At 29.9% G+C, this 27,299-nt stretch overlaps 1 protein-coding gene and 2 long non-coding RNA genes across 4 annotated transcripts; 1 reads left to right on the top strand and 2 right to left on the bottom strand.

The window, feature by feature from the left end:
* Positions 1-8,891: 8,891 nt before the first annotated feature.
* On the bottom strand, positions 8,892-10,059 carry LOC131636815 (uncharacterized). Its single transcript, XR_009294185.1, has 4 exons — positions 9,892-10,059; positions 9,668-9,802; positions 9,448-9,577; positions 8,892-9,378 (listed from the first exon to the last, which is right to left on the bottom strand). It is a non-coding gene; the product is annotated as an uncharacterized LOC131636815 (long non-coding RNA).
* Positions 10,060-11,831: 1,772 nt separating this feature from the next.
* LOC131636819 (uncharacterized) lies at positions 11,832-13,236 on the bottom strand. Of its 2 annotated transcripts, XR_009294187.1 has the most exons (4): positions 13,136-13,233; positions 12,940-13,056; positions 12,640-12,785; positions 11,832-12,096 (listed from the first exon to the last, which is right to left on the bottom strand). It is a non-coding gene; the product is annotated as an uncharacterized LOC131636819 (long non-coding RNA). The 2 variants fall into 2 exon arrangements; XR_009294186.1 differs by having other exon boundaries at positions 12,940-13,236.
* A 1,121-nt stretch (positions 13,237-14,357) lies between these two features.
* LOC131636817 (WAT1-related protein At1g25270-like) lies at positions 14,358-25,627 on the top strand. Its single transcript, XM_058907410.1, has 7 exons — positions 14,358-14,634; positions 16,810-16,872; positions 16,985-17,101; positions 17,992-18,244; positions 18,363-18,521; positions 24,800-24,951; positions 25,059-25,627. Exons 1-7 carry the CDS (start codon positions 14,435-14,437, stop codon positions 25,180-25,182), a joined length of 1,068 nt encoding a protein of 355 aa, XP_058763393.1. The 5' UTR covers positions 14,358-14,434; the 3' UTR covers positions 25,183-25,627.
* Positions 25,628-27,299: the final 1,672 nt, after the last annotated feature.

The raw sequence follows: 27,299 nt of genomic DNA, 5'->3' as shown, positions 1-27,299 counted from the left end.
CATATGTTTTATTTTCCGCTATTACATTTAAACCATCCAACCCTAGCTCAGAATTGCGGAAACTATTGAACATCATTCTTTCCCTCGCAATGATCCTTGTGGAGACGATAAAACCCAAAATATTTCTAATATTTTGCTTGCCGCTTTACCGCACCAACAAAATGGCATCCCTGCCGCGGATTGGTGTTTTGATATTTTCCGCTTGAGCTTTGTACATATCGTATATATTGTATATGTTCACTTGTATATGTCTACATGTATATGTTTACATAGGAATATACGTTGTTTGGTGAATGTTAGCTAAACAAGTTAAAATTGGACCAGTTCTTAAATTCAAATCTTCACTTCTCAACTTGCGTATCTAACATTCACCTATTTTATCTTTTAGTATGTTTATAGTTGTGCTTGTTTTCATACTTGTATATCTGTGTTAATTAATGTTTGTGTATATATTCGTTTATTTGTGTTTTCTTTTATGTTCATGCAAGTGTTGTATATATTTGTACCCATAACGTGTGTTAAGGGTTTTAGTTAGAACACTTTCTTTAAGTTTGTGCGACGAGACATCACCATGGCATGATGAGAGGAAGTTACTATCCAGACACAATAAAGGCGTCGAGCTAACAACGCAAAACAAGCGCTTATTGGGAGGCACCCCAATGATTTTTCATTTTTGTACAGTTTCACATTCATTGGTCTAGGTAATAAAATGCAATAGTGAGTAGGAAGATTGAGCCGTGGAGCAATTTGGATAAACCAGGTTGTAGGTAGCACGCTAAGCGGAACAGAGCCCGCTTAGTGCGGTCTGCTACACATGGAAAATTTTCTCTTCTTATTTTCCACTCTTTCCCTATTATTATATTTATGTTGTATTTGTTTAACATTCTTTTAGTTAATCTCAATAATGTTGTTTGTTGTTTGGACTCCATTTTCGGTCCGTTAACTTGAAGATTTTTGAGGTGATTTTCTATGTTTGATTGTTTCAACTTGCGGATGTATGGTAATGATATTGTTTGAAGTTGGTACTTTGCAAGGTACTCGTTTATCGCTTTCAAGAACATAGCATGTTTAAGAGACTTTTCTTTCGTACAAAATTTCATGTCATTTATTCTTTTGTCATACTTGTTCATTCTTGAATCACTTTAGGACAAAATATTTTTTGTGAGGTTGCTTCCATTGTTTATCATATGGAGGAGACCAACATTCTTGTTAACTCGATTTTATTGTGTTTAATATTTTATTTGTGTTGATGTGTACGAAAGCATGAAAATGATCAAGGCGTTTTGTTGATTTTGAGCCTATCCACCTAACCAAAAGTATTTTACCTTTAGAGTGTGTGAGTGATAAGTGTAAGAATGTCGTTATTTTCATTATTGTTTCGTAGCACTTATCGATTCAATTGTATTGTATTCTTAAAATAAATCCCCAATTTTTGTATATACCTTGTAATAGTTTACATATTGTATATAATCGAGTTATTTGTGTAAATGATGTAACATTTTGACAGTTTTTATGTTTTTTTGTAGGTATTCATGCATGATTGGGGCATTGAGTAATAAAGGCCAAAGGCTAAGCTTCAAGAATGCAATATTTAGCAATTTATCAAAGAATAAGGCTCAAAATAAGGAGGATAAAAATTATCAATTTGGTTGCCATTTAGTCATTGTTAGATAGGGAATTGAGTAAAGAGGGCTTGAAAACAACAATAGAGCTTTCATCTTGATGATCCGGAGTCGGATTGCTCATCAATCAGAGTTGACAAATCGGAAGATTTGTGATTCTTCTTCTTTTATCTCTATGTATTCTCTATTTGTTGTGTTTTTTTGTAAGTTTACTCTGAACCTATGTATATTTGTTACTCTATTGTTGTATAAAATTTGCTTTATAAATATTTGTCGATGTTTCGTTGATCATTTTGCTTAAATGCTTTGGATTTGTGTTGTTATAGACATGTAGCTCATGAATCTTGATTACAGAGAATATATGTTAGCTTTAGATTCTAAATATAAGTTTGGGGTTAACATCCACATAATATCGGAGTTTAATGCCTCTGTGTTGTTCGACCGATCGAGATATCGTCGAAAGAGAAATATGGTTGAACTCTCATCGGTGTTTCAGAAATGGACTTTAATATGAGAGATATGTGGTGATTCTGACGAGAATTGTAAGTTGAGTGCAACAGAGTGATAGGTTTAAGTTTATGACGATTAGTTAATTCGTGCCAGATTAGTTTCTCTTCTCGAAAGTGCATTTATTTTCTATTTATAATTTACTTTTCCGCACTTTACTTTAAAACCCATTTAACCCGAACTCTAGAACTAAGAATCCGTCAAACGGAAATTCTTTCCAACCAAACCCTATAAAGATGATAAATTACCGGAATAATTTTTCCAAATCTTTTGTTGCTAGCCCTCTATCGCTTCAACAAAATGGTGTCATTGCTGGGGATTGGTTTTGGTATTGGATAACATTGCAATAGTTTATTGGTTTTTGAGTTTTTGTACATACTTGTATATTTATACATGTTTTCATACTTGTGCATTTATATGTTTATGTTTATCACTCTTGTAAATTTAATGTTGGCTATAAAAATTGAAATAGAACCAGTTTTGAATTCTCTAATATTCACTTTTCAATTTGTTTAGATAATTAAAATTTTGTGAATATTTGAGTTTTGCGAATATTTGTGTTTTGACACATACTTGTCTATACTTTTTTTTTTGATTCGTTTGTTAAGTGTTTGGATTAGGATGCTTTCTTTAGGTTGCGTTGTGGTGAGAGCACCGACGTGTCATGGAGAGGTTGCTTTTCAAGCACGAAACAATAAAAGGCGTCAAGCTAACGACGTAAAACAAGCGCTTGCGGGAGGCACCCCATCATTTATAAATTCTTTCATTATTTAGTATATGTCAATAAATGGAAAGAGAGGTTAGAAGTGGATCTGTTTTAAGCTTGTGGGACTTTATGTCTGCTGGAGCCCGCTAAGCGGTAGAAAAGCCCGCTTAGTGTGGTCCCCTGGACACACAAAATAATCTTCTTCTTCTTAATCATTCTTGTCCCATTCTTTTTGTATCTTTTCTTTTATATTTATCCTTTTGTTTATTTTTTATACTATTGGTTGTTGTTCGTGTTTATTTATTAGTTCATTTTTGTTGAGGTAGCATGGTGGATTTTCAAGTTAAATGTCTCAACATGCTCTTGTACGGTAATGATAAATTACGAGTTTTGTGCATCGCCAAGGTACTCGTTTACCACTTTCTAGAACATAACATGATTAGGAAGCTTTTACTTTGTACAATTTGCATGTCACTTATTCTTTTGCATTACTTTTCATGATTGAAACACCTTAGATCCAAAAAAAAATTGTGAGGTAGCTTTCCATTGTTCATATATGCTTAGGAGACCAACCATTCTTGTTTTAACTGGATTTTATTATGCTGAATCTTTTATTTGTATTGCTTTTGTGAAAGCATGAAAAAGATCAAGGCACTTGTTTGATTTTAAGCACAACCACTTGGCCAAATAGTCAATTTACCTTATGAGTGAGTGAAAATTTGCTTAATCCCCCCCCCCCCCCCTTTGAGTTTTTTGTCAACATCTATGTTATTCTTTAAGTTTTATGATTGCATTTAGTTCACTTATTTTTGTATGGATGTTGATTCCTTTTTTCTTGAACCCTCAATTTGGTGTTGCTGTATGAATTATTGCCTTGCCTTAGAAAGTATGGAGTATTCACATGATGATGTAGTTGAATTCAAGCTGGGGAGAGATGATTGTTCATTTATTGGTTGATTACTAAGAGGTTGAGGTTGAGAAAAAAAAGAAAAGAAAAGAAAAGAAAATATATATATATATATATATATATATATATACAAAGAATGTGAAAAAGAAAATAAATGAAAAAGCCTTGAAAAAGGAAGGAAAAAATAGAATAAGTTGTGTTAATAAGTATTGTTTTTGGTGTAACAATTGGGAAAACAGATAAATTTGAATAGAATTGTGAATGCTTGAGATTTGAGAAGTGATCTCTCTCACTTGTTAGGCAAACATTTTTATTAAAATACCTTTAGAAATTGCCCCTTGTTTGTTAACCAAGCCACATTACAACCTTGAAAAGCCCTAGTGATTCTTGCTTTCATGTTTTCAATATGAGTTTTTAGGATGTATGCATAATTTAATCTTTTGTTTGCATAATTGTTGTGTGAGAGTTGTTTCCCCCCACTTCTATCTTTTTTCCTTCAAAATTTGAAGATGTGTGCGATAAGTGTGGTTTATGATTGATTGTGTATTGTTTTAGAATTTTTGACATGTACTTAGGATTTGTTTCATTTTTCATGTTATCGTTGTAGGATAGTGGTAAGCATTCTTTGACTTGTGTGTTTTTTAATTTTTACCCGTACATTAGTTTTTCATTGTTTTGAAAACGTATTGATTCATGATTCTTTGATTATTGCGTCTGTTTCTTCATTATTGAGTGACCATTGTTTGAGGACAAACAACATTTCAAGTGTAAAAATGTCGTTATTTGTGTTACTGTTTCGTAGCACTTATTGATTGTATTGTATTATGTGAATAAATCCCCCGTTTTTGTATATATTTTGTAATAGTTTACATATTGTATATAATCGAGTTACTTGTGTAAATGATGTAATGTTTGATACTTTTTATGTCTTTTTGTAGGTATTCATTCATAGTTGGAGCATTGAGTAATAAAGACCAAAGGCTAAGCTTCAGGAATGCAATGTTTAGCAATTCATCAAAGAATAAGGCTCAAAATAACGATGATAAAAATCATCAATTTGGTGATCATTTAGTCATTGTTAGTTAGAGTATTAAATAAGCTTTTCAATGCTTCGAACCGGGTGCAAATCGGGGTTACGGTTCTCAAGTTATGGCAAAAACAAAATCTGATTTTTGTTCTTGACATCAGAGTGTACTAAGCGAGCTTTGCTATCGCTAAGCGAGATTTGCGGGTTTCAAATTTTATAAATAGAGTTCCAAACACATTTTTAGATCATGGGCTGGATATTTTTAAGTCCCAACACCATCACAACCATTTTTGAATAGGGAGATCTTGAAAACAACAATGGAGCCTTCATCTTGATGATTCGGAGTCGCATTGGTCATCAATCGGAGTTGACAAACTGGGAGATTTGTGATTCTTCTTCTTTTATCTCTATGTATTCTATATTTGTTGGTTTTTTTGTAATTTTTCTCTGAACTTATGTATATTTGTTACTCTATTGTTGTATAAAGTTTGCTTTACAAATTTTTGTCAGTGTTTCCTTGATCTTTTTGCTTAAATGCTTTGGATTTGTGTTGTTATAGACATCTACATAATATCAGAGTTTAACATCTACATAATATTGGAGTTTAATGCCTCTGTGTTGTTCAACCGATTGAGACATCCTCAAAAGAGCAATATGGTTAAACTCTCGTCGGTGTTTCAGAAGTGGACATTGATGTGAGGGATGTGTGTTGATTCTGACGAGCATTGTAAGTTGAGTGCAACAGAGTGATAGGTTTAAGTTTGTGACTAGTAGTTTACCTTTGTGCCAGATTAGTTTCTCCTCTCGAAAGTGATTTTATTTTTTGTTTATAATTTACTTTTTCGTACTTTACTTTAAAACCCATTTAACCCAAACTCAAGAACTAAGAATCCGTCGAACGATAATTCTTTCCAACCAGTCTCTGTGGAGATGATAAATTCTTGGAATAATATTTCCAAATATTTTGTTGCTTGCCCTATACCGCTTCAACATCCCTCAGGTGGGAGTCCTTATTTATACTTCTGAAATGATGAACTATAGCTTTTATGGAGTGACCCTTGGAGACCTTCAACAATGGCAACTATCATAATTTTTGTCGCCCTCCTTTAAGAGGCATAATGCTCCGTGTAATGGTCTAGGCGTCCCTTTGTATCTGTAACTATCGTAGCTGACTATGGATAGTCGGCAATCGAGGTGATGACTGGATACCCCCTGACTTGGTTAATGATAAATGCCAAAATATCGTTATTTTGTGTATATAATTTGTTGCACTTATCGATACTTTTTGTTAACACCGTTTGAATAATTCCTCGTTTTGTATGTAAATTCATATACTTTGTGAATAGTTGTATTTTCATATAATTTTATACCGTTTGGTAGTTTTTGTGTCTTTTTGTAGCTATTGATGCGTATTTGGAGCTTGAGCAATAAAGTGTCGAAGACACCGCTTCAAACGGGCAATTTTGAGCAACTCGTCAACGAATAAGGCTCAAAATCAAAGAATAATAAATCATCAATTTTGCTGTTATTTATTCATTTTTAGATAGGAAATTGAATAAGTTTTCCAACGCTTCAAACCGGGCGCAAATCGGAGTTACGGTTCTCAAGTTATGGCAATTTTACTAAAGCTAAATTTTTCTTACAACACAGTCGGCGCGATATACCCTCCCAGTGCGCGACGTGCACTCTGCAAGTTTCAAAAGTGTATAAATAGTGGAAAACAAATTTTTTTTAGGTTATGGTTTTGGGGTATTTGTTCCCAACTCCATCAACCTTCATTTTTCGGTAGAGAGAGGCTTAGAAACATCAAATGGAGTTGCATCTTGGTGATCGGAGGTCGAATTTCTTATCGATTGGTGTTGACAAACCAAGAAATGTTTGGTTCATCTTATTCTTTTCTCTTTGTATTTCTCTTTTGTTGAGTTTGTAAGTAAATTACTCTAAACCCATGGATGTTTGTTACTCTTTCTATTAGTTAAATAAAGTTTGCATTACAAATCTTAATCGGTGTTTCCTTGATCTTTTTGCTTAAATGCTTTGGATTTGTGTTGTTGTAGAAATAGACATCATGAATCTTGATTACGGGGGTATCTGTTAGCTTTAGATTCTAGAGATAGGATTGGGGTTAACATCCACATAATATCTAAGTCTAATGCATCTGTGTTGTTCAATCGGTTGAGACATCGTCGAAAGAGCAATATGGTTGAACTCTCATCGGTGTTGCAGAAATGGACATTGATGTGAAAGATATGTGGTGATTCTGACGAGTAATATAAATTAAGTGCGGCGGAGTGATGAATCTAAGTTTCTGAGGAGTAGTTTAGATTCAAACCAGATAAGTTATTCTCTATCAAGAATGTATTTATTTTATGTTCATATGTTGTATTTTCCGTTTTTACTTAAAACTCATTTAACCCAAACTCAAGAACTAAGAATCTATCGAACAGTAACTCAGTAGCACTAATCTCTGTGGACACGATAAATTCCCGGATAAATATTTCCAAAATTTGTGTTGATTTCCTCTTTACCACTTCAAAAGTTAACGTTGTGAGTAGGATAGAATCTCTGACCTACTCGGCTAAATACTACAAGTCGGCTTCCTTGCCATAGCCACCAATCTCAGCATCCGAGCTCCAATGTCGGCCTAAGTATTTTTTGTGAGTACACATTTAATTCAGAATTAAGTTTTCAACAGAAACAAACTTTTACAACACTTCCTTAAAATCATAAGAACTACGGAACGAATTTTGAAAATCTCTGGGGCCTTCTAGAGACAATAAACTAAATACACATATACTTTTATTCTACAACAGTATGACGCCATTGTCGGTGATTTGCGTTTAGATTTTATAAAACACTAGTAACAAACCCGTGCGTACGCACGGGTTCTAGTATGGTACGCGCATTTGTTTATATATTATATTTATTTTAAATAAAATATAAAAAAATTTAGATCAATAATAAATATTTTTCGTATATAAAAATATTTAATCAATAATAATTTTTTTCCTGTATCCAAATATTATTTTTGTTTAAGTAACGTTTACAAAAATATCTGGATCAATAGTAAATTTTTGTATACAAAAATATTTAAATCAGTAATAAAGTTTTTTCCGTATATCAGTTTTGAATAAAAAATATTAGGATCATAAATATTATTTTTTCTATATAAAAATATTTAGATCTATAATAGATTTTAGAATAACATATATTTAAATTTTTCCCGTATAAAAATATTAGTTTTATATTGTCATTATATATAAAAATATTTGATTCAATAATAAACTTGTCTCGCTTATAAAAATAGCATCATTTATAAAAACATTTGGATTAAAAATACTTTTTTATCTATATAAAAAAAATGGATCAAGAAAATATTTGTTATAGTATTTATAATTATATGTCATATGTTATTTTAAAAAATATATATATAAATATTCTTTATTAAAGAATATGGACTAAAATATTTATAAATATACTATAATTAAATATAATTAAAATCAATTATACAACATATTAGAGAGAGAAAAATCAGTCATGTTATCTAATTATGCATATAAATACACATTCAATAAAATAAATATAAATAATGTTAACATAATAGAGAGAGAAATAAAAAACATATTAAAATCAAAATAAATGTTAACATAAATAAACGCTACAAAAATAATACCAATGTTGAAAAAAAATTGTTTTTATGATACTATTTAGATAATGTTAAAACATAAAAAATAATTTTAATTCTATTTATATCACTTTAATTACAAAATATTGTTGTTACACTTTTATTTAGCAAGAAAATTTAAAAATTAATATGAAAGTGTATTTAATTTAAATTAAATGGTATATTAAACATGTATTTAATTTGTAATAATACCACATTTAATTTAATTTAAATAAAAATATAATTAAAATTATATTTGTGAAAAATTATATATTCATTTAAAATCAAGAGTTTTTGATACCCTATTTGTTTAAATTTTATTTTTGTGAGAGTGAGTATATTATTATTTCAATGTTAATTATCACAACTAATTAATAAATTATATTTTATTTTGTTTCTTTTAGCATTGTGAACAATAAAATAAATGGAAAAGAAATTAATCAAATGAAGATCAGTAATGACAAAAAGACTGAAATTGTCCAACTTGTTAATCCTTGTAATTGCAATGAAAAACTTGTTAATCACTTGCAAACAGATTCGGTTTTGGCTGATAATAATTGCCCGGTTTTGGCTGATAATAATTGCCCATACTTAGATTGTAGCATAATGGATTAAATAATGACTTATTCATGAAAAAAATTCTTGAAGCTTCTGTAAAAGCTAAACCACCAATATTATAGTGATAATTCATCAGATCATTCATTAGAAGTGTTTCTGAATAATATTCATGTGAAGATAGTTCTTTGAGGTTGAGACAGTGTCGATATTAACATTGATGATTTTTCATTCTCTTTCTTTAGAACTGATTCAGTAATATTGAAGAGTGGTTTATGTGTAGCTGGGTCGGTCCCTTGCTTCCTTAGCCTCTTCTTCAAACATGAATCCCAAAAGTTTTTTATCTCATTATCTGTTCTCCCTGGTAAATGTGCTGCAATTTGAGCCCACCTAATAACACATTGAAAATTAACCTATAATCATTTTTGAAACATAAACATGTTTGAACATTTATGTTACCTATTTCCAAGTATTTCATGAAGACTAATAATAAGATTCTCCTCTTGTTGTGAAAACGCTCCTCTCTTCAAATCTGGTCTCAAGTAGTTTATCCATCTCAATCAACAACTTTTTCCACATCTTTGCAACCCTACAAGTTATTGATATATCTATATATGTTATTACATATATAACTTAATGTGTAAGTATATGTATGTATTTGTATTAGTTAATATTATACCAGCAAGTTTGGACACTGAACTCCAACAACCAACACCAAAGATGGTTATGTAGTATAGCAGGCTTGGTGATAAGAAATGTTAGCTACACAAATGTCTTCGTATTCTGCCGGTGACGTGCACACTTTCATCAATGACTGAAAATACAACGGAGTTAACATGAATATCCATTAGCCTAACTTTAAAATAATATAAGAAAATTATAGTTACAGTTGAAGAACTATACCGTAATAGCCTCACATCATGTCCAGCCATACGTTGTGCATCGATAAACGCCTCCACTCAATTAGAAGGAATAACTTTGTCTGCAAAACTCTATCAGTTTGATTGAAAACTGGAGCTTAAAAAGAATATTAGAATTAGTTTTCAAAATACAAATGTTGCTTGTGATTCCTTGTCGTCGAGCTGATTTGGCAACACATAAATTAGTAATGTAACCATCATATCTACTTGGTGATGTCCTGTTTGTGCTGCAAGAAAAAGGTTTCTTAACTCTTTCCTACATAAATGATGACTGTGTTGTGAAAAACATAAACAACATTAGTCTAGACAGAACTGAGACGGGAAAAGTATATAATGTGTAGTACCCCGGGAAAAGTCTCTCCTTGCAGGAAATACCGGATATTCAAATCAAGTGTTCCTACAACACTTTTTATTATCGAGCGCTTTACATTCTTCTGCTCCTTCCTCACCTGATAAACTTGACTTCAAACACCGTAAGTCGAAAATATACTCAAGAACAATCAACTATCAACAGTAAAGAAACTAACAGGTAATGTTAAAGTAATATATTTTTCAACTACATCAGAATCTATGAGATTGTTTTACCGCGATAATTCAATCACCTTTTTACCGCACAACTATCGTACCTGCTCGGCGAATTTCCTTTTGTAGACACCAACATATCTGGAGGGAAACAAACGTAATGCCAGTTATTACCAGAAAAATTTACATCTATTGTGAGTCAAGCCAAATGAATTACACCCACAATTGGCAGGGTCATTCATACTTCTTCCTACATCCTTGACCATTCCCCATTTAACCATGTCCCGGCTTCATATCCTTCATAACCTTGCACATGTTAACCTGCACAATCATAATGCAAAACTAACCTACCATAAATGAGTTATTACCATCTAAATAAGTGATTAATGAAAAAGTATTTGAGACATTTAACCCAAATATTGCATAAAGGATTTTACTTGTGCAATTTCTACTGAAGATCCCTCTTTAATTTTGAATTGTCTGTATATTATAAGTCAATAGAACACATCTGATGTGAAACCAGATTTGCCTATATAAACACTAATCAAAATGTGAGTAAAGAATCCAAGAAACACGTTAAAACTAAAATTATGTTACAAAAAGCAAAGGCAAACCAAGTTATAACAGGTTCGAGGCACAAAGCATATAGGTTGCGCTACCAGAAGGAAACATAATAAAAAGAAAATCGCCGACAACAACACTGAAACGACAATAGAACAACAGAGAGGAAGCACCTGTGACTGCAAAAAGAAACCAGAAACCAGAGACCTAATAAAAGGATTCAAATACATCATGTGTAAGCTATTATACATGCATTTCAACAATAAAACACCCTGACACGCGAGCTTCAATCAGACATTGATTCTGACCTCAACGAATTGAGTCCAACCTAACAGATATTCTGACATCCACATAACCCAAACAAAGGATATTCTAACATCCACATAACCAATCACACTTATAACAACAACTATCAAACATTCAAAACTATGTATAAAACCAAAAGAGCATAGTTTCCCTCCCTCAAACTAAATCACATATAAAATTAAAGTAGATAACATACCTAGGCAATAACAAAAATATCGAAAACTAGAAGTGTTCTTAAAAGCTTCAATCAATTCTTCTTGTTCAAAAACTGGAAACATATGAGACATACTTGCTGCAAAATAAGAGCAAAAAAACTTAGATTCACATAATCAAGTTTTTTGAATCGCTATAGCCGTCGCAACACCTGAACCGACCAAAATCACAAAAGGTCTTTAAAACCTTGACAACTACACCTCAATAGCATTGCATCATAAAACATTCCAAGAAATCAAATAAAAAATAACTTTTCTAGTAGCTTCTAATTCCATAGTAAAGTCTACTTAGACTTTCTCCTTCACTTTTTTCTCTGTAAAAATTAAAGTTGTGATCAGTTTATGATAACTAAAAAATTTATGGTTAAGATAACAAAACATCTTCCTCTTCAATACAAAAATATACCAGATTAAAAATTTTATGGTTAAGATAACTCACAAGTTTCCCTTGAATAGAAAGAGATCGGTAAGAACCTGAACAATCCATGAGTTTTTTAGTAATAAATGCAAATCAATACAAAAATATACCAAAGTGAATCATAAGCTTGTTTAAAAGGATGTGGAACTTTGACATGGATGTCACAACCCTGTATGATAGACCAAAAAGCAAAGTTTCAAAGAGCAACCACATATGAAAAGAGCAAGGACATATGAACAAAGATGTTAGTTGATCAAACTTTCAAAGAGCAACCACATATGAAAAAGAGCAACCACATTTGAACAAAGATATTAGTTGAACAAAGTTTCAAAGTACAAATAAAGATGTTAGTTTGAAATCAGTGTTGCTATAACAATGTTTCCATGAAAACACAAGTTTGTTTATACAATAAATCAAAGTATAAATACATTGGTATCACCATTTTATGTTATGTTAACAGAGAAATAAATGATATACCACCAACAACAAAAAGAACAGTTTCGTATAAAATGCAGGAAAAAATTAAAAGGACGAAGAGAAGAAATAAATTTGACACCCAGTTTGACATGCGTAGATCTTCATCATTAAACCCAAAGTTTGACTAAGCCAAAAGTTTAGATGGACAAAAGCATTTTAACAAAAAAAATGCAGGAAGAAGAACAAAAACGATGAACAGAAGTAGTAAACAAAACACCTAAATAGACATGCTTACATCTTTATCAACGACAACCGACTCAAAATGTTCTTTGTTCTTGTTAACAATCGTCCATTTGTGATGGATACGAACAACTACTTTCCAAAGCTCCTTCATATCATTAACGTTCTTCACCGGCTCAAACGGTCTAGCCATTATTGTGTCTACAAAACCAGAAAAACGATTTGAGAAAGTAAGAGGAAGAGATAGTGAAAAGAAAATTGTTCTTCGGTTTAGGGTTTGTTCCGGACAGTAAAGAGAAGAGGAAAGAAAGAAAGAGAAGAGGAAAGAAAGATAAGAGGAAAGAAAGATTACAACCTGTAAACAGTGGTCATTGGGAAGACCATCACTGAACACCTGCTCTGCAGACACATTTTCTTCAGTTTTCGGTGCTGTACAAACACCTTTTCTTCACAGTTTTCGGTTCAAATGCAACTCATAAGTGTAACAATAATATTAAATAATGGATGCAGTTCATGATATGGGAAAAAGAAACCAATTATGTAACTAATACCAACTAATTGCCTGACAAATGATTACTTTGGACCTAAATTACCCCCATAAGTGATACTTGTCACATAATTAAGGCAGGGTTATTGTGTCTTAACCATCACATTTTCCTTTCTTATATTATAGATTGCGATAATTTTTATCGTTTTAAATTTAGATTTGCATTTAGATTTTATAAAGCATAGATTTGAATCACAATCACTTACATTTGAGTCTTTGTTTTTGTGGCGCGCCATCAAACATAGAATAGTTATATATTCATCTAAAGTTGTATTGGAAGAGTAGGAATATTCATCATCTTCCCAAGTGATGTATGATCTACGGTCTTTAGCATTCTTGCTCTTCATCTTATAAAGCATTTGCTTAATTTTGTGCTTCACTAAACTTGGACAATCAGTCTTGTAGTTTCTAGGTTTACCATATTCATAGCATGTTACTTGTCTTTCTTCCTTCTTCTTGTATTCCCATTTCTTTGGTGGGTTAGATTTTCTAAATTTAATCAAGATTTTATTAAAATGCTTCAGACCATTTTTTTTATATTTGTTGTAATGTCCAACATACAAACCCATATCTTCACCCTTTAAAGGGTATTCACGGCTACTATCTTCATCATTTTCTACTTTGGCCTTGGAAGAGAAGGCATTCAAGTAGATGCTTTTGTTCTCTTATTTAACCTTATATTTCTTTTTTGCATTTACTTTACTTACTTTGATTCTTTTCAACTAGTGTTCATGTTCGGTGAGCTTTCCAAATAGGTAGATATTTCAAGTGTTTTAAGACCATTGGATTCCTTGATGGCAGTTACTTTTGGCTGTCACTTCCCGCACATAGAACTTAAGAATTTGTAAGCACAATCTCGATTAGACATAATCTTACCCAAATTCTCTAACTTGTTGATTATATGGAAGAATCTCATATGCATGGATTTCCAAGGTTCCGATTGGAAGACTTCCCACTCTTATATTTAAAGTTTTTAAAAAAGTTCCTTAAAATTTCTTATTGATTAATGAAAGATAATAAGTAAATACCTACAAATATAGAAGTAGTATAAAAAAAACCAATAAATTACCAATAAAAAACTAACTAGTACTAACAAACTACAACTAGCATTTTTTTACTCACTTTAATAATTTCATTAAAAAAAACCACATTCCATTACCCTTTAACTCTTTTCAAATATATTTTTCCATTAAAATAATATACATAAATAATTGTTTCATCTATTAATCACTCCATTGTTGAGCTACAATTTTCTTCTTCTCTCTATTTTCTTGTCTCAAAACACAATAATAGCAACAAAAATATGAAGTGGATAATTTGTAAAAATTCATTGAAAGCACTAATACCAGTGGTGCTAATGGTGTTCTGTCAGATTGGATATGCTGCTGTGAATATAATGTACAAGCTGGCCATAAATGATGGGATGAGCATGAGGGTAGCCGCCGCCTACCGCCTCTGTTTTGCGGCGGCTTTCACTATTCCGCTTGCTATTATCTTTGATAGGTCCATTTACTCTTTATTAGTACTTTTTATTTCTAATATTCATGATTCTTTATATGATAATGTGCTATCTCATGTCTAAACTATAAAACATTTTTAAAAATATCTTAAATTTTTATAATATTAATGAAATATTATTAATTTTTTTTTATCATTTTATTATTATTTTTTAAAAACAAACCTCCAAGCTTTTTATTCATATTAATTTTATTTGGACAAGAGAGAGTTTATTAATATTTTGTAAGATGCAAATTTTCAAAAGAAAATTGTAAGGAAAAGTTATTCAATTATATTGATTTTCTTTCACATTTTCGAATGAGCGTAAAATATTAATTCAGAATTCAATAATTAATAATTATATTTTTTTATAATATAATAATTGTAATTTGTAAATAAATATTTGATATTTATAAATTAACAAGTTTATAAAAATAGTTATTTTCTACTCTTTTTATTCTTCTTATGTTTTCTCATAAAACTAATAAAAAACATTTTTATTCTTTCCATTAATTTTTTCTTATATACATTCTTCTCTTTTCTTATAAAACCAAACACTAATGTTTCAAAACAAAAATTAAACAAAAGTAAATTGACAAATAGAATTAAAAGAATACACTTAAAGTTGTTTAAATGAAATTAGTATATAATTTGACTGCGACTTAATTTTTCACAAAAATTATTTATTATATAATAATATAATAAAAAACATATAAAGTATTTTTTTTAAAATAAATGATGGTTAACACAAATAAAAAACAAAACTAGAGCCAGTATTCCCAAAAGTGATCAATTTAAAATAATCATGTGTTTTGATTTTATAGTTAAGTTTTTTAATAAAAAACTGTCCCGTGTTAGAATTTTGTATATAATAAATTAATATCAGCTACAAAGCTGTCAAAATAAAATAAAAAATCATCTATCTATTAAAATATATATAAAAAGACAGGCTATCACGCATTGGCTGAAACATAATAACATTATTAATTACTTCGTCATTAGCCATGCAAAAAACAAAATTACTTCCTCATTAGTTTCTATGGTTTTTTATTTTTTATTTTTATAAATAACATTTCTTCATTAAAAGCCTCACTTTCTTGAAACTATCCAGCTGTCCAAAAAATAAAGATCGGCTATATATCTATTCAATTAAAAACAAACAAAAAGAAGGGAGGCTATCACCCCTTGGCTAAAATATAATAATATTATTAACTACTTGCTCATTAGTTTTTAATAAGAACTTCTTATGAGTTTTTTTTAAGTGCATTTCTTCCTAAATGCATTTTTTTTAATGTTTGATTTATAATTAACAATAATTTATATTAATATATTATAAAAAATTCAAAAAATTGTTGCAATTAGAGATTGAATTCTAAACCAACTACTTGCATTCTTTCAAAACAATCATATATTTGATATTTTATGAGAAAAGTACACTCCCATCTTTTTGATAAATATTTAAACTCCCTTTTTATGTAAATATACTCATTCGTTACTTTTTATGTAAAATATATTCGAGAAATATGTTTTTCTTCATAAAAATATGAGAATAATATTCATAAATTGACAAAATTATTTTACACCTGCATTCAATTAAATCATGATATATAGACATTTGAAGTTATATTTTAAAAACAAATCTATAAAAGTTGCATTATGATGTGATTTTATTAGATGCATGTATAAAATAATTTTACATCCACTATTAATCTCTTAAAATATAGTTGAACTACATATATCTTCTCTCTTATATTTAAATATATATTTATTTTTAGTTAAATATTTTGGTCTGTTTTAATATCAAATTAACAAAATTTATATTCTAATTTTAACTCCTCTCAAAATAGAAGTGCAATTATTGATATTATTACTATTATTTAAAAATAATATTTCAATAATAATATTAAAAAATGAATAATACTAACTTGTATCTTTGGGGCACATGTTAAAAAATATTTAAATAATAAATTTCTATTAAAAAAACAACAAAACCATTAAATATAAATTTATAGTAAATTCAACACACAATTTCAAAAAAAATATTTACTATAAGTTAGCATTACCTTTTATAAATATATTTCAACCCTAAAATGTATGAATAGAGAGACAAATTAAAATTAAACTCGTGCATTTAAATAACTAAGCTAAAATGGTTCTGACTTTTTTCTTTCTTTTGTGAAGGAAGGAGAGACCAAAGATTACTTGGAAGGTTCTTTATATGGCATTTCTTTGTGGATTGTTTGGGTACGCTACCTCAATTGTTCACCTTTTTCTCCATATAGTATATATACTAGTATGCTTGATATTATATAATTAAATTGTAGATACTAGCTAATATGGTAATCTAATGTTGTAGGGGAAGTTTACTTCTAAACCTTTATGGCCTGGGATTGACTTTGACTTCAGCAACGTTTATGTTGTCCATGCTCAACCTTGTTCCAGGAGTAACCTTCATCATGGCTATATCCTTCGGGTAATCACTCACACTTAGAATAATTTAGAATTTAGTTTACTTTGCACAAATAATATTGCAATGAAAATTTATCCACACGTCTTATCATATTATTACATTTTAATGGAAAATATTTTAGAAGTAGAGCATAAAAAGTATTGGAATTACTCAAAACCGCACTAATTAAGAGAGATAGAGTTACAAGATGAAATGAGAGAAAAATGAAAGAGATAATCTAATTTCAAAATTAAATGGAGTCAAAAGGCGTCTATTTTAAAAAAAAAAAAATTATATTATTGTTCTCTTGTCTTAGACTCCTATTTATTAAAAGACTCAATATTTAGAGAGATTATTCTTTGAATAAAATATTTAAAAGACTAAAAATGAAATTTGAAATATTTAGAGAGACTAAAAAATTCATTAATCCTAAATTAAATCACACAAATCCAAATACGCTACCTAATTCGGAACTCCAACCCTCCATATATTATTACTCTATACATATTTAAACCTATTTACTTAAGGTGAACACTCTGGTACTCTTACATTTAGTTGGACACTAATACCCTCGTCCAATCAAATCTTATTGATCAATAACGCATCACTTTTATAATTATTTTATTTTAAAATAAATTTAAAATTTAAACCAATTTATATTCAAGGTATCGGTACCCAATTACTTATCATGGGTACCTAAGAATTTACCTTTACTTAATTAAAAAAAAATTATATAACTTGAGGTTGAATATGGAAGACATCTTGGAAAAAAAAATATTTACAGCATTTGTACACCATTATTAAACTCATGATAATTTGAAAAACTACATACTCTCAATTTATTATAATCTAATATAAAACTAAACCGATTGGTTTTCTGTTTTGTTATTATATATATTTTTTATTTTTCATAGATTGGAAAAGCTAAATTGGAGATTAGCAGAGGGAAAGGCCAAGATAATAGGAACAATAATTAGCATTGGAGGGGCAATGCTAATGATATTTTACAAAGGAGTGGAAATTAATATTTGGAATTCCAATATAAACCTTATGCATGACCAAAATGGGATTGTGGAACCAATACCTGTCAACTTTAGTAGTAAACTCTTGGGTGTTCCATGTGGCATAGGAAGTTGTTGCTCTTTTTCTTTGTGGCTAATTATCCAGGTCAGCATAATTAGTTAAATGATTTTTTTATAATTTTGTCTTTTATATAGAATTGTTTTTATATGAATGTGATGTTTGAGTTGTTTTTCCTCTTATGGGTCCATAATAATTTACGCAGACTAAGTTGAATGAAGAATATCCAAGTCATCATTCTAGCACAGCTTTGATGTCTACTATGGGAGCAATACAATCAATTGTTCTTGCTCTATGTGTCGATAGAGAATGGAGCAAGTGGAAGCTTGGTTACGATATCAGACTTCTCACTATTGTTTATTCGGTATGTTTCTATAAATTTAAAAACAAACAATTAATTATATATATATATATATATATATATATATATATATATATATATATATATATATATATATATATATATATATATATATATATATATATATATATATATATATATATATATATATATATATATATATATATATATATATATATATATATATATATATATATATATATATATATATATATATATATATAGGAGGATTATATTTACTCCAGGAGTAAGTTATTATAACTTACTCCAAATCTAGACCATTGATTCTTTTCAATCTAGTGGTTAAAAATAATAAGTAATTAAATGTGGAGAGAGAAAACTATTACTTATTATTTTTAACCATTAGATTCAGAAGAATCAATGGTCTAGATTTGGAGTAAGTTATAATAACTTACTCCTGGAGTAAATATAACCCTCCTTTTATATATATATATATATATATATATATATATATATATATATATATATATATATATATATATATATATATATATATATATATATATATATATATATATATATATATATATATATAGACACACATATGCGTGACACCCCTATAATAGTACGAGTGATTAGAGATTTTAGAGTTTGTGGTGGTTAGAGCAAACTCACACAGGTGAGAAGCCTTGTTTTGGAAGAGTTTGTGGTGGCTTCAGCATTCGCAAGATCTGGCCCCGCCTTGCTTTTAGGAGGAGTCTCCTTTGACATATTTTTTGACGTGGCCCTTTTGAATTAAGTGCTCTATCTCCTTTTTAAGCTAGTAGCAATCTTCTGTATGGTGTCCCTTAACCTTGTGGAATTTACACCATCTGCTAGGCTCAAGTCCCATGACATCCGCCTTTGGAGCTGGAGGCGTAGGGATATCATTTAAGTGGATAAGCTCCTGCCATATCTTCTCGCAGTAAGTGTTTAGGGGCATGAAACTCTCCACGATCTTTCCTCCCGCTTATACAATGTTTTGTCCCTAATGGCTAAAGTATAGTTATTCTTTCACGAGTGTTGTGAGTCTTCGGCATTTGAAACACGCTCGTTCACATCTCGAGCCTTATTCTCGCCCTTAATTTCCTCTTCCTTTATATAACACTCTTCCCTTTTGACCACCTTCTCTAACGAAGACGCTGGCCTTTGGGAGAGGGACTCTAAAAATTGCTTCGGTTTGAGACCATTCTAAAATGCTCCCACAAATATTTCTTTGTTTGGGTGAGAGACTTTTATATTAGCTTTGTAGAAATGGGCGGGGTATTCCGTTAATGATTTTGATGGGCCTTACCGATTATTAAATAGAATGGTGGTCGATATATTTCTATATCGACTAGCTGCAAACTGGTGCATGGGTTTTTTCGCATGATCTTGGTATCTGGCGATGGAAGATCGTGGTAAGGCCCATGTACCATTGTATGGTTGCACCTCTGAAAGTTTCAAATAAAAGCTTGCATTTTAGAGTATCATGTGCTCTGATGATGTTCATTTATGTGTTAATGGAGTCAACGTGCTCATAAGGGTTGCTACGTCCATCAAACTTCTTCAACGAATGAGGTTTGAAACCTTCAGGAATAGGTGCTTCTCATATCTTGTCTGAGAGTGGTTAGGGATCTAACACCCCCATCTCCTATTAGGGGTAACATATTGGTGTTTTTGAATGTCAAGGACATTGTCCTCTAAAGTTTAGTTTTGATGACGCAACTCGTACATGGCGTCACGCATCTCCGCTATGGCGTTAGGATCGCTGCTACCTCCAGTATCCTCCTATGTGGGAGACTGTGCTCTCCTAGAAACCATGACTGGGGGCGTTAGGGATAGGAATGGATACTTTGATAAGTGCCAAAGTAGCTTACCAATGAGGCTTCTATATTGTGTTGAGTCACTAAATGGTGTGGAATTGTCACATGTTAGGTTGTGACTATGGCCCATAGGTGTTGCCTCCAACATGGCTGCAATGAAGCTTGATTCTTGTAAGAGGTCAAAATTGTACTTGTGTTGGCACATGGAGATTCCATGATGAAATCTGGAAACCGTAAAACTTAAGAAATATTTGCGATTGCCAAGGTCATTTATGCTAAAAGCTGGATCCATAACTTATTGTATATGATTGTTTTCGATCATGTTGTTACCTGGAAGAACTAAGTCATCAACATAAACAAGAATGGCAATAAAATAAATGTTAGCTTTATTATTGAATAAGGAGTAGTCAGGTTTTGACTAAGTAAATCCTAATTCAACAAGAGTTTGATTTAATTTATGATTTCTTTGCCTACTTGCTTGTTTAAGACTATAAATAGATCTACTAAGTTTGCAAACAAGGATTTTGTTAGAGGCTTTTTTCCATTTCTTTGATTGAGTCGTTTGGTAACATGGTATACCTTGTTTCTCTATATGGTGCCATTAGTTAGGAATTTAAGCTTGAAAATCTATTTACATCCAATAGTGGAGACTATGTCTTTAAATAGCCTAAAGGGAAAATAGTTTGATGAGGATAATTGTCTAATAAATTCCATTTAACTCTAACTAATGTATAACTAATTTTATTATTCTCTAACATAATAAATAAGTAGATAAAAAAAAAGTAAAAAATCCTAATAAATACAAAATACTTATAGTTTAATAGGTCCTCAAATGTAAAAGGTGAGTCGAGGAAGGCACAAAATTTATTGGATTAAGGACACGGAACGACAAAGATAACACAAAGAATACAAAAAAAAACAATAAAAAATATACTCAAGTCTCGAACAAAAATAAACTAAAAAATTGAACTAAAATGAATAAGTCCCAAGCAAAAACCACCTCAAGAGAGGTAAGGTTAGATATCAACCGAAAGAAATCACCATCGACAAAAAAGAATCCTCTAGGTAAATAACTAAGAACACTCCAATGTAAGATCAAAGATTCTCAACATGCTATAGGCTCATAAAAATACTATATTTCTAAAGTTAGGCACAAAAAGCACAATAATTTCCTACAGACTTAAAAATATATCATTTCCAAGCTAGGAAAATGCTCTTGTCTTCCACATATTTCACGCTATTAGAGGAACCTAAAAAAATAATTTCATTATGGGGTTTACATAATGACCACACTATTAAACACTATATTATATAGAGACTATCCCTCATCCTAGATATAGGGAAATCATTCAATATACAATTGAGTAAAATCATCAGCCCTTCTAGGCTAACTTACCGATGTTTCAATCAGTTCAAATGGATAGATATTAGACTAACTAGAGAGTCTCCTTGTTTTAACCTCTTTTGGATTCTAATTTCTTCGGTTGCACAACTATTCATAAAAACTGCAAGTACCAGAAAACACACATGCATGCATCTAGGATTTCAACTTAACATTAAAACCAAAATTGATGAGGTTATAATCCAGAAAGCTCGAAATGATTGTATCAAATGCCTTTTCAAAATCCACCTTAAAAATGAAACAAGGTATTTTTAGTTTTCTTTTCTAGGTTCACCAACTCATTCACGACCACCACCCCATCCACTAACAATCTACCTTTAAAAAGATCTTCAGATTCGGGGAAATGAGTTTGTCCATAATCTAAGAAAGCCTAGTTACTAACACTTTGGCTACAAAATTATAAAGAGACCCCATCAAATAAATAGGTCGAGAGCAACCCAACTATGAGGGGAATATACTTTATGGATTAATGTGACAAATAGGAAGAAAAATTACAGAGTAGAGATGAAAATAATGAAACTACGCAAACATAGTTAACAAGTCATCCCTAAGAAAATGTCAAAACCTTCTAAAAATAAAAGTAAAAGTAGTATTATCCTCTTTATACCTGATATATCTCTAGAGCTCTTAGTTCTATCACAATAGGAAATCTTTCGATCTATATCTAAAAGCAAAAAAGGATAGTAAAAGTAGTATTAGCATCTCCTTACTTAAGCCATATAGCTATATACCTTTGAAAGAATTAAGAATATTTAATTCTTAGCAAGGACCAAAGATCTATAAAGACCCTTTTCATTACCACCACATCCTCTATCAAAAGAGCACGAAGGTTAACTCTAAAGTCCAAAGAACTCACTGCCTCCCTCAAGGAGTAGATTTGGGAATCAAGATTTCCAAACGTATTTTTCTTTTCTTTTTTTCTACCTTACAGGAAACAGATTGCATAAAGTTATTACGATATGAAATCACATTGTTAATGATATTATAATCTTCTGGTTGAGATTAAATATTCTAGATTCGAAAATTACTAATTTAAAAAATAAAATAAAAAAGCCAAAATTTGCTTGAGACTATGGCACTTTTATCTCGACCAGAAGGTAAAAACTCCAAACCACAAGATTGTATGCTTTAATGGTGCAAAAACTTCAGGTTATCACTACATCATGATAACAAATAAGAAGTTAAATATAATACTATGTAGCAGACTAGGTTGGAATGAGTTAGGTATTTCCAAGTCATACCTGATCAAAAAAATTAAGTTTTAAGTTTGACTTGTAGTCTGCCATAGACTTATTTTTAGGTCCTGGTCTAACCTTTTTGAAAGTCTGGAGCACCTATTGGTATACTTAAAGCCTATGTATTTTGAAAGTATTTAAATAAGTAATCTTCTGTTTAAATAGACTAACAAGTTAAAATATCTATACTACAAAATTCTTGTTTAAATTGATTTATCTGAGTTAATCTAAAGGCATAATTTTGTAACTATTTGTTTGAAAGAACTTATAAAAAAACTTGTGTCATTGTTCATAAGTAGTTTTTAACTTATATAAATAAGTTCTCCAAGATAGTAAAGTTTTATGTTGGTATTTAACTTGAATTTGACTCTAGTTTCTAACAAATTTTCTATAGAATTTGACTATATAAAATATCATATTTCAACTCTAATTTATAATTATATTAAATATGAAAAAAAATTATGAGGTTGATAAATAGATAATTTAATTTAAATTATAAAATGTAATATATAAAAAAACAGAAAAAAAATAAGGATATTTGCTTAAGTAGGTCGGCTTAATAGACTTAAAAGGTTTTTTATAGCCTATGACATAGTCTTTTTCAACTAAATAGGATTATAAAAAAGTCTGAGTCTTTTTTATTTTAAAAAAGAAAAATCTAACTTGTCTTAGACCTAATGTATGTTAGGTCATAGCTCTAAGCCAGACATTTTAACTTATTTTCAATCTAAAACAATATAACTTTAAAACACCAATGAGCGGATCATGGAAAGGAGAATGGATAGAAGTAAGAGGCCTAAGGAGAAACATTTGTTACAACTATAATTGTTTAGAGCTTGAGGTGTAAAGAAATGTAGTGTCTTAATTATTTATCAAAATACCTCACATTTTTTACTTAAAGGAAATGTATAATATGATCAAGAAATACATTGTTACAAGGAGGCAGTTGTTAATAATAAAGATAACAAATTAAAGAAAGAAGTCAAGGGTTGGGATTTCAATAATGAGAATAAAATAACTTATAAAAATAAGGGTTACAGAGAGAATATACAATACAACATAAATAGAATAAACTATCTTTAGTCCAATTATTACAAAAAAACTCATTATATAGTATCACACAGTGGTGATTTACAAAATAAAAAGGATAAGATTTTGATTTGCAAGGTTTAAGAATATTGAATGCATGAGGGTATTAATTATAAAATTAGATGAGATTTTTATAGGAGCTTTGAAGATTAATACGAACATTCCAAGGTTACGACATCATAGTACAAAAGAAAATAAATGGTAACAAAACAATCTGAAAAAGCATATGAGAAAGTATGCAGTAGGTGGCTTCACAATATTCCACGACTAACAATCAAAGAATATTTGCATAAGCATTAAAATTAAGTTATGTTAGTTGCCTTGGAACTCAAGAAATTAATGAAATGGAGCAAATTTGAAAGAGATGGGAAATTTAGAACGATTGTATTATGATTGGTGTCTTATAATACAATAGGATACATGGACTTATAGATCCATTAACACTCCCTAATTGGATTTCTTGGTGATTAAGTAAACTAGTAAGCCTAGTTAATCTTAATTAATTTATCCTCCTAAATACCTACCTTAGGTAACTAATAATCACAAACACAGTTAATTAGTTATGTTATACAATAAATTTTTGATTAGTCCTAAGATTTTATTAAACAACACTATGGCGTAAAAATTATGCATTAAGACCTAGAGGATTCAAATGGATAAAAAAACCTTTATATACATTGATATTTACTTAATATGTATGTCATTTTCTACTCAAATGAAGTTATTATAAGCATGAGAATACTAATGCAGGGAGTTATAGCTTCTGGATTATTGATTGTTGTTATTGCTTGGTGCATAAAGATAAGAGGTCCTTTATTTGCATCGGTTTTCAATCCTCTTCAGCTTTTACTTGTGGCTATATCTGCTTATTTATTGTTGGATGAGAAGTTATATTTAGGAAGGTATATCATAAATCTTATTTGCTTCAAACACATTATTTTCCATTTTATCATTTTTAACCTTTCAATTTTCCATACGTGTCATTTGATTTATTTTTTTTTGCACACAGTGTATTTGGAGCCGTGTTGATCGTATGTGGCATATATGCAGTGATTTGGAGCACGAGCAAAGAAATGGAAAATAAGAAGAAGTTATTATCATTAGAAACCAACATTAAGTCAGAAAAAGTATAACTTGTTATGCCCAATTTATACAAGTGAAAGAAAAATTACATGAAGTGAAAGAGAAATTATATTCCACCATTATCATTTTACAGTCTAATAAATTAGAATGCATTCATTCATACATACAGTTAAGGGAAGAACTTAACTTGTGTTTTTTATGAATAGAAATGCAAAAATAGAAAATGCCTAAGTACTCAATCCAGGAAGTGAACACAATACAAAATATAGATCGGAGACCATCACTCAAACCTTCAACAATAAACAATGTTGAAGAACGTATAATAGGTTTATATTGAGGGACACGAAACCTAGTTGTCGATGACGCTGTATAAAGGCAATTTAATGTGTTTTAGAAATCTTATATATATTGTAAGTATTGTCTATTATTGATTAAGTGTGTCATTAATTCTTTTGTTACTTATACATTTCATATATTTATTGTGATATTTTTAAATTTTTTTCTATGATTTATATGTATTTTTTATATATTTTTACATTTAAAATTTGTTGTAAAATTTACTTCCAAAAGCAATTTACATTTTTTTCATTTTTGTTATTATAACTTTATTTTTATATTCATGCATTTTATTTTGTGCATTTTACATATTTCAATCAATTTTTTCTTTTTTTCGTAAAAATTTTATGTTATTTTATATTTATAAACTTTTTACATTCTAATTTTTACTTTTCTTCATTAAAATCAATTGATGTTCATTATTTGAAATAACTATAAGTCAAGTTTGAACAAATTAATGTCCCATCTCCGAATTTATCTACATACACATTAAATAGGTTAAAACTTATTTTTATCTTGTTAAAGAATATCACATTAACAAAAATTTACATTGCATGAGATGAAAATGAAATGACCTCCTTCGATGAATCCAGAAAAGTGATAGAAGCCAACATATGTCTAATGATAAACCACAAAGAAAATGAGATAAATAATCTAACATTTGAATTTACTTATTATGAGATCTTCACCATCTTTAAAGAATTAAAGTATGAATCAAGTAGATTAAAAAATGTTTCTATTTCTACAAAAGACCATTTTCTCTCTTGAAAATAAAAACAAAAAACTTATCGAGGAAATAAGATTTCTTAAAGTAAAACAAGATTTTTTAACTAACAACTCTCATACTACTTCTTCAAATATATTAATGGATAAATATATTAATTCTTTAGAAAATAAAATTGAATTTTTGTATAACACACTTGGTAAATTTATCAAAGGGGGAGATAACTTGAATATGATCTTAGATAATCAAAGAGAAACTTGAAATTATGTTCTTCAAGGGACGGATATTAGACCAAATGTCTGGGATAACTTGTCCAACTTGTTAAACCAGTTTTAACACAATATAGTAACAACAATAATTCAAAGTACAATCAGTAAAAAAACACAAGAGAATTGGTGACTTGGTTCAGTGTAACCACACCTACGTCTGGAGGGCTTCCAACCCAATAAAGGAAATTCATTATTCAATAGAATTAGTACAAAGTGTATTAAATGAATAAGCTCCTTGTTCAATATCTCTCCTCTTAATTATACCCTAGTGTCTTTCTATTTAGGTCTCCCATAAATATGAGAACCCCTCTCACTTTCTCTCAATCATTAACCATAGTGATCAACATCAATAATCAAAATGATGAATGTTGAATTACAACTCAATTAAACAAACCAATAACTATGCCTTATGATATGAATGTAGGTGCTAGTGTGGTGTATAAGTAACACAACAAACAAGGACTCAAATAAAACCATAACACCAAGATCTTCAATTAAGCATGTGGTCTTCAAAGATGGAATGAGTCTCTTTAAATAGAAATCCAAAGCTAGGCTTTTCTCCAATGGGAATTTGAATTGCAATCACAAATAATGTGGAGATTTGGTTAAAATTTATTTTTCCAAAACAACTCTCCTGAATGATTTGATTTGATTTGATTTCAAATTTAAATCTCCATAATTTAAATTTGACCTTATTAAATTATCAAACAACTATAACTAATTAGGTTGCTAAAAGATAACAATAAATCTAATTGAAATACAATTAGAAATTTTTCTCCAAATAGCAACAACATTGGCCAGGTAACAAGGGCCAGATGTTGTACACATGTTGGAAAAT

The sequence above is a fragment of the Vicia villosa genome, unplaced genomic scaffold, assembly GCF_029867415.1.
Source record: "Vicia villosa cultivar HV-30 ecotype Madison, WI unplaced genomic scaffold, Vvil1.0 ctg.001839F_1_1, whole genome shotgun sequence".
Taxonomy (NCBI): domain Eukaryota; kingdom Viridiplantae; phylum Streptophyta; class Magnoliopsida; order Fabales; family Fabaceae; genus Vicia; species Vicia villosa.
This window is presented reverse-complemented; position numbering and strand designations above follow the sequence as displayed.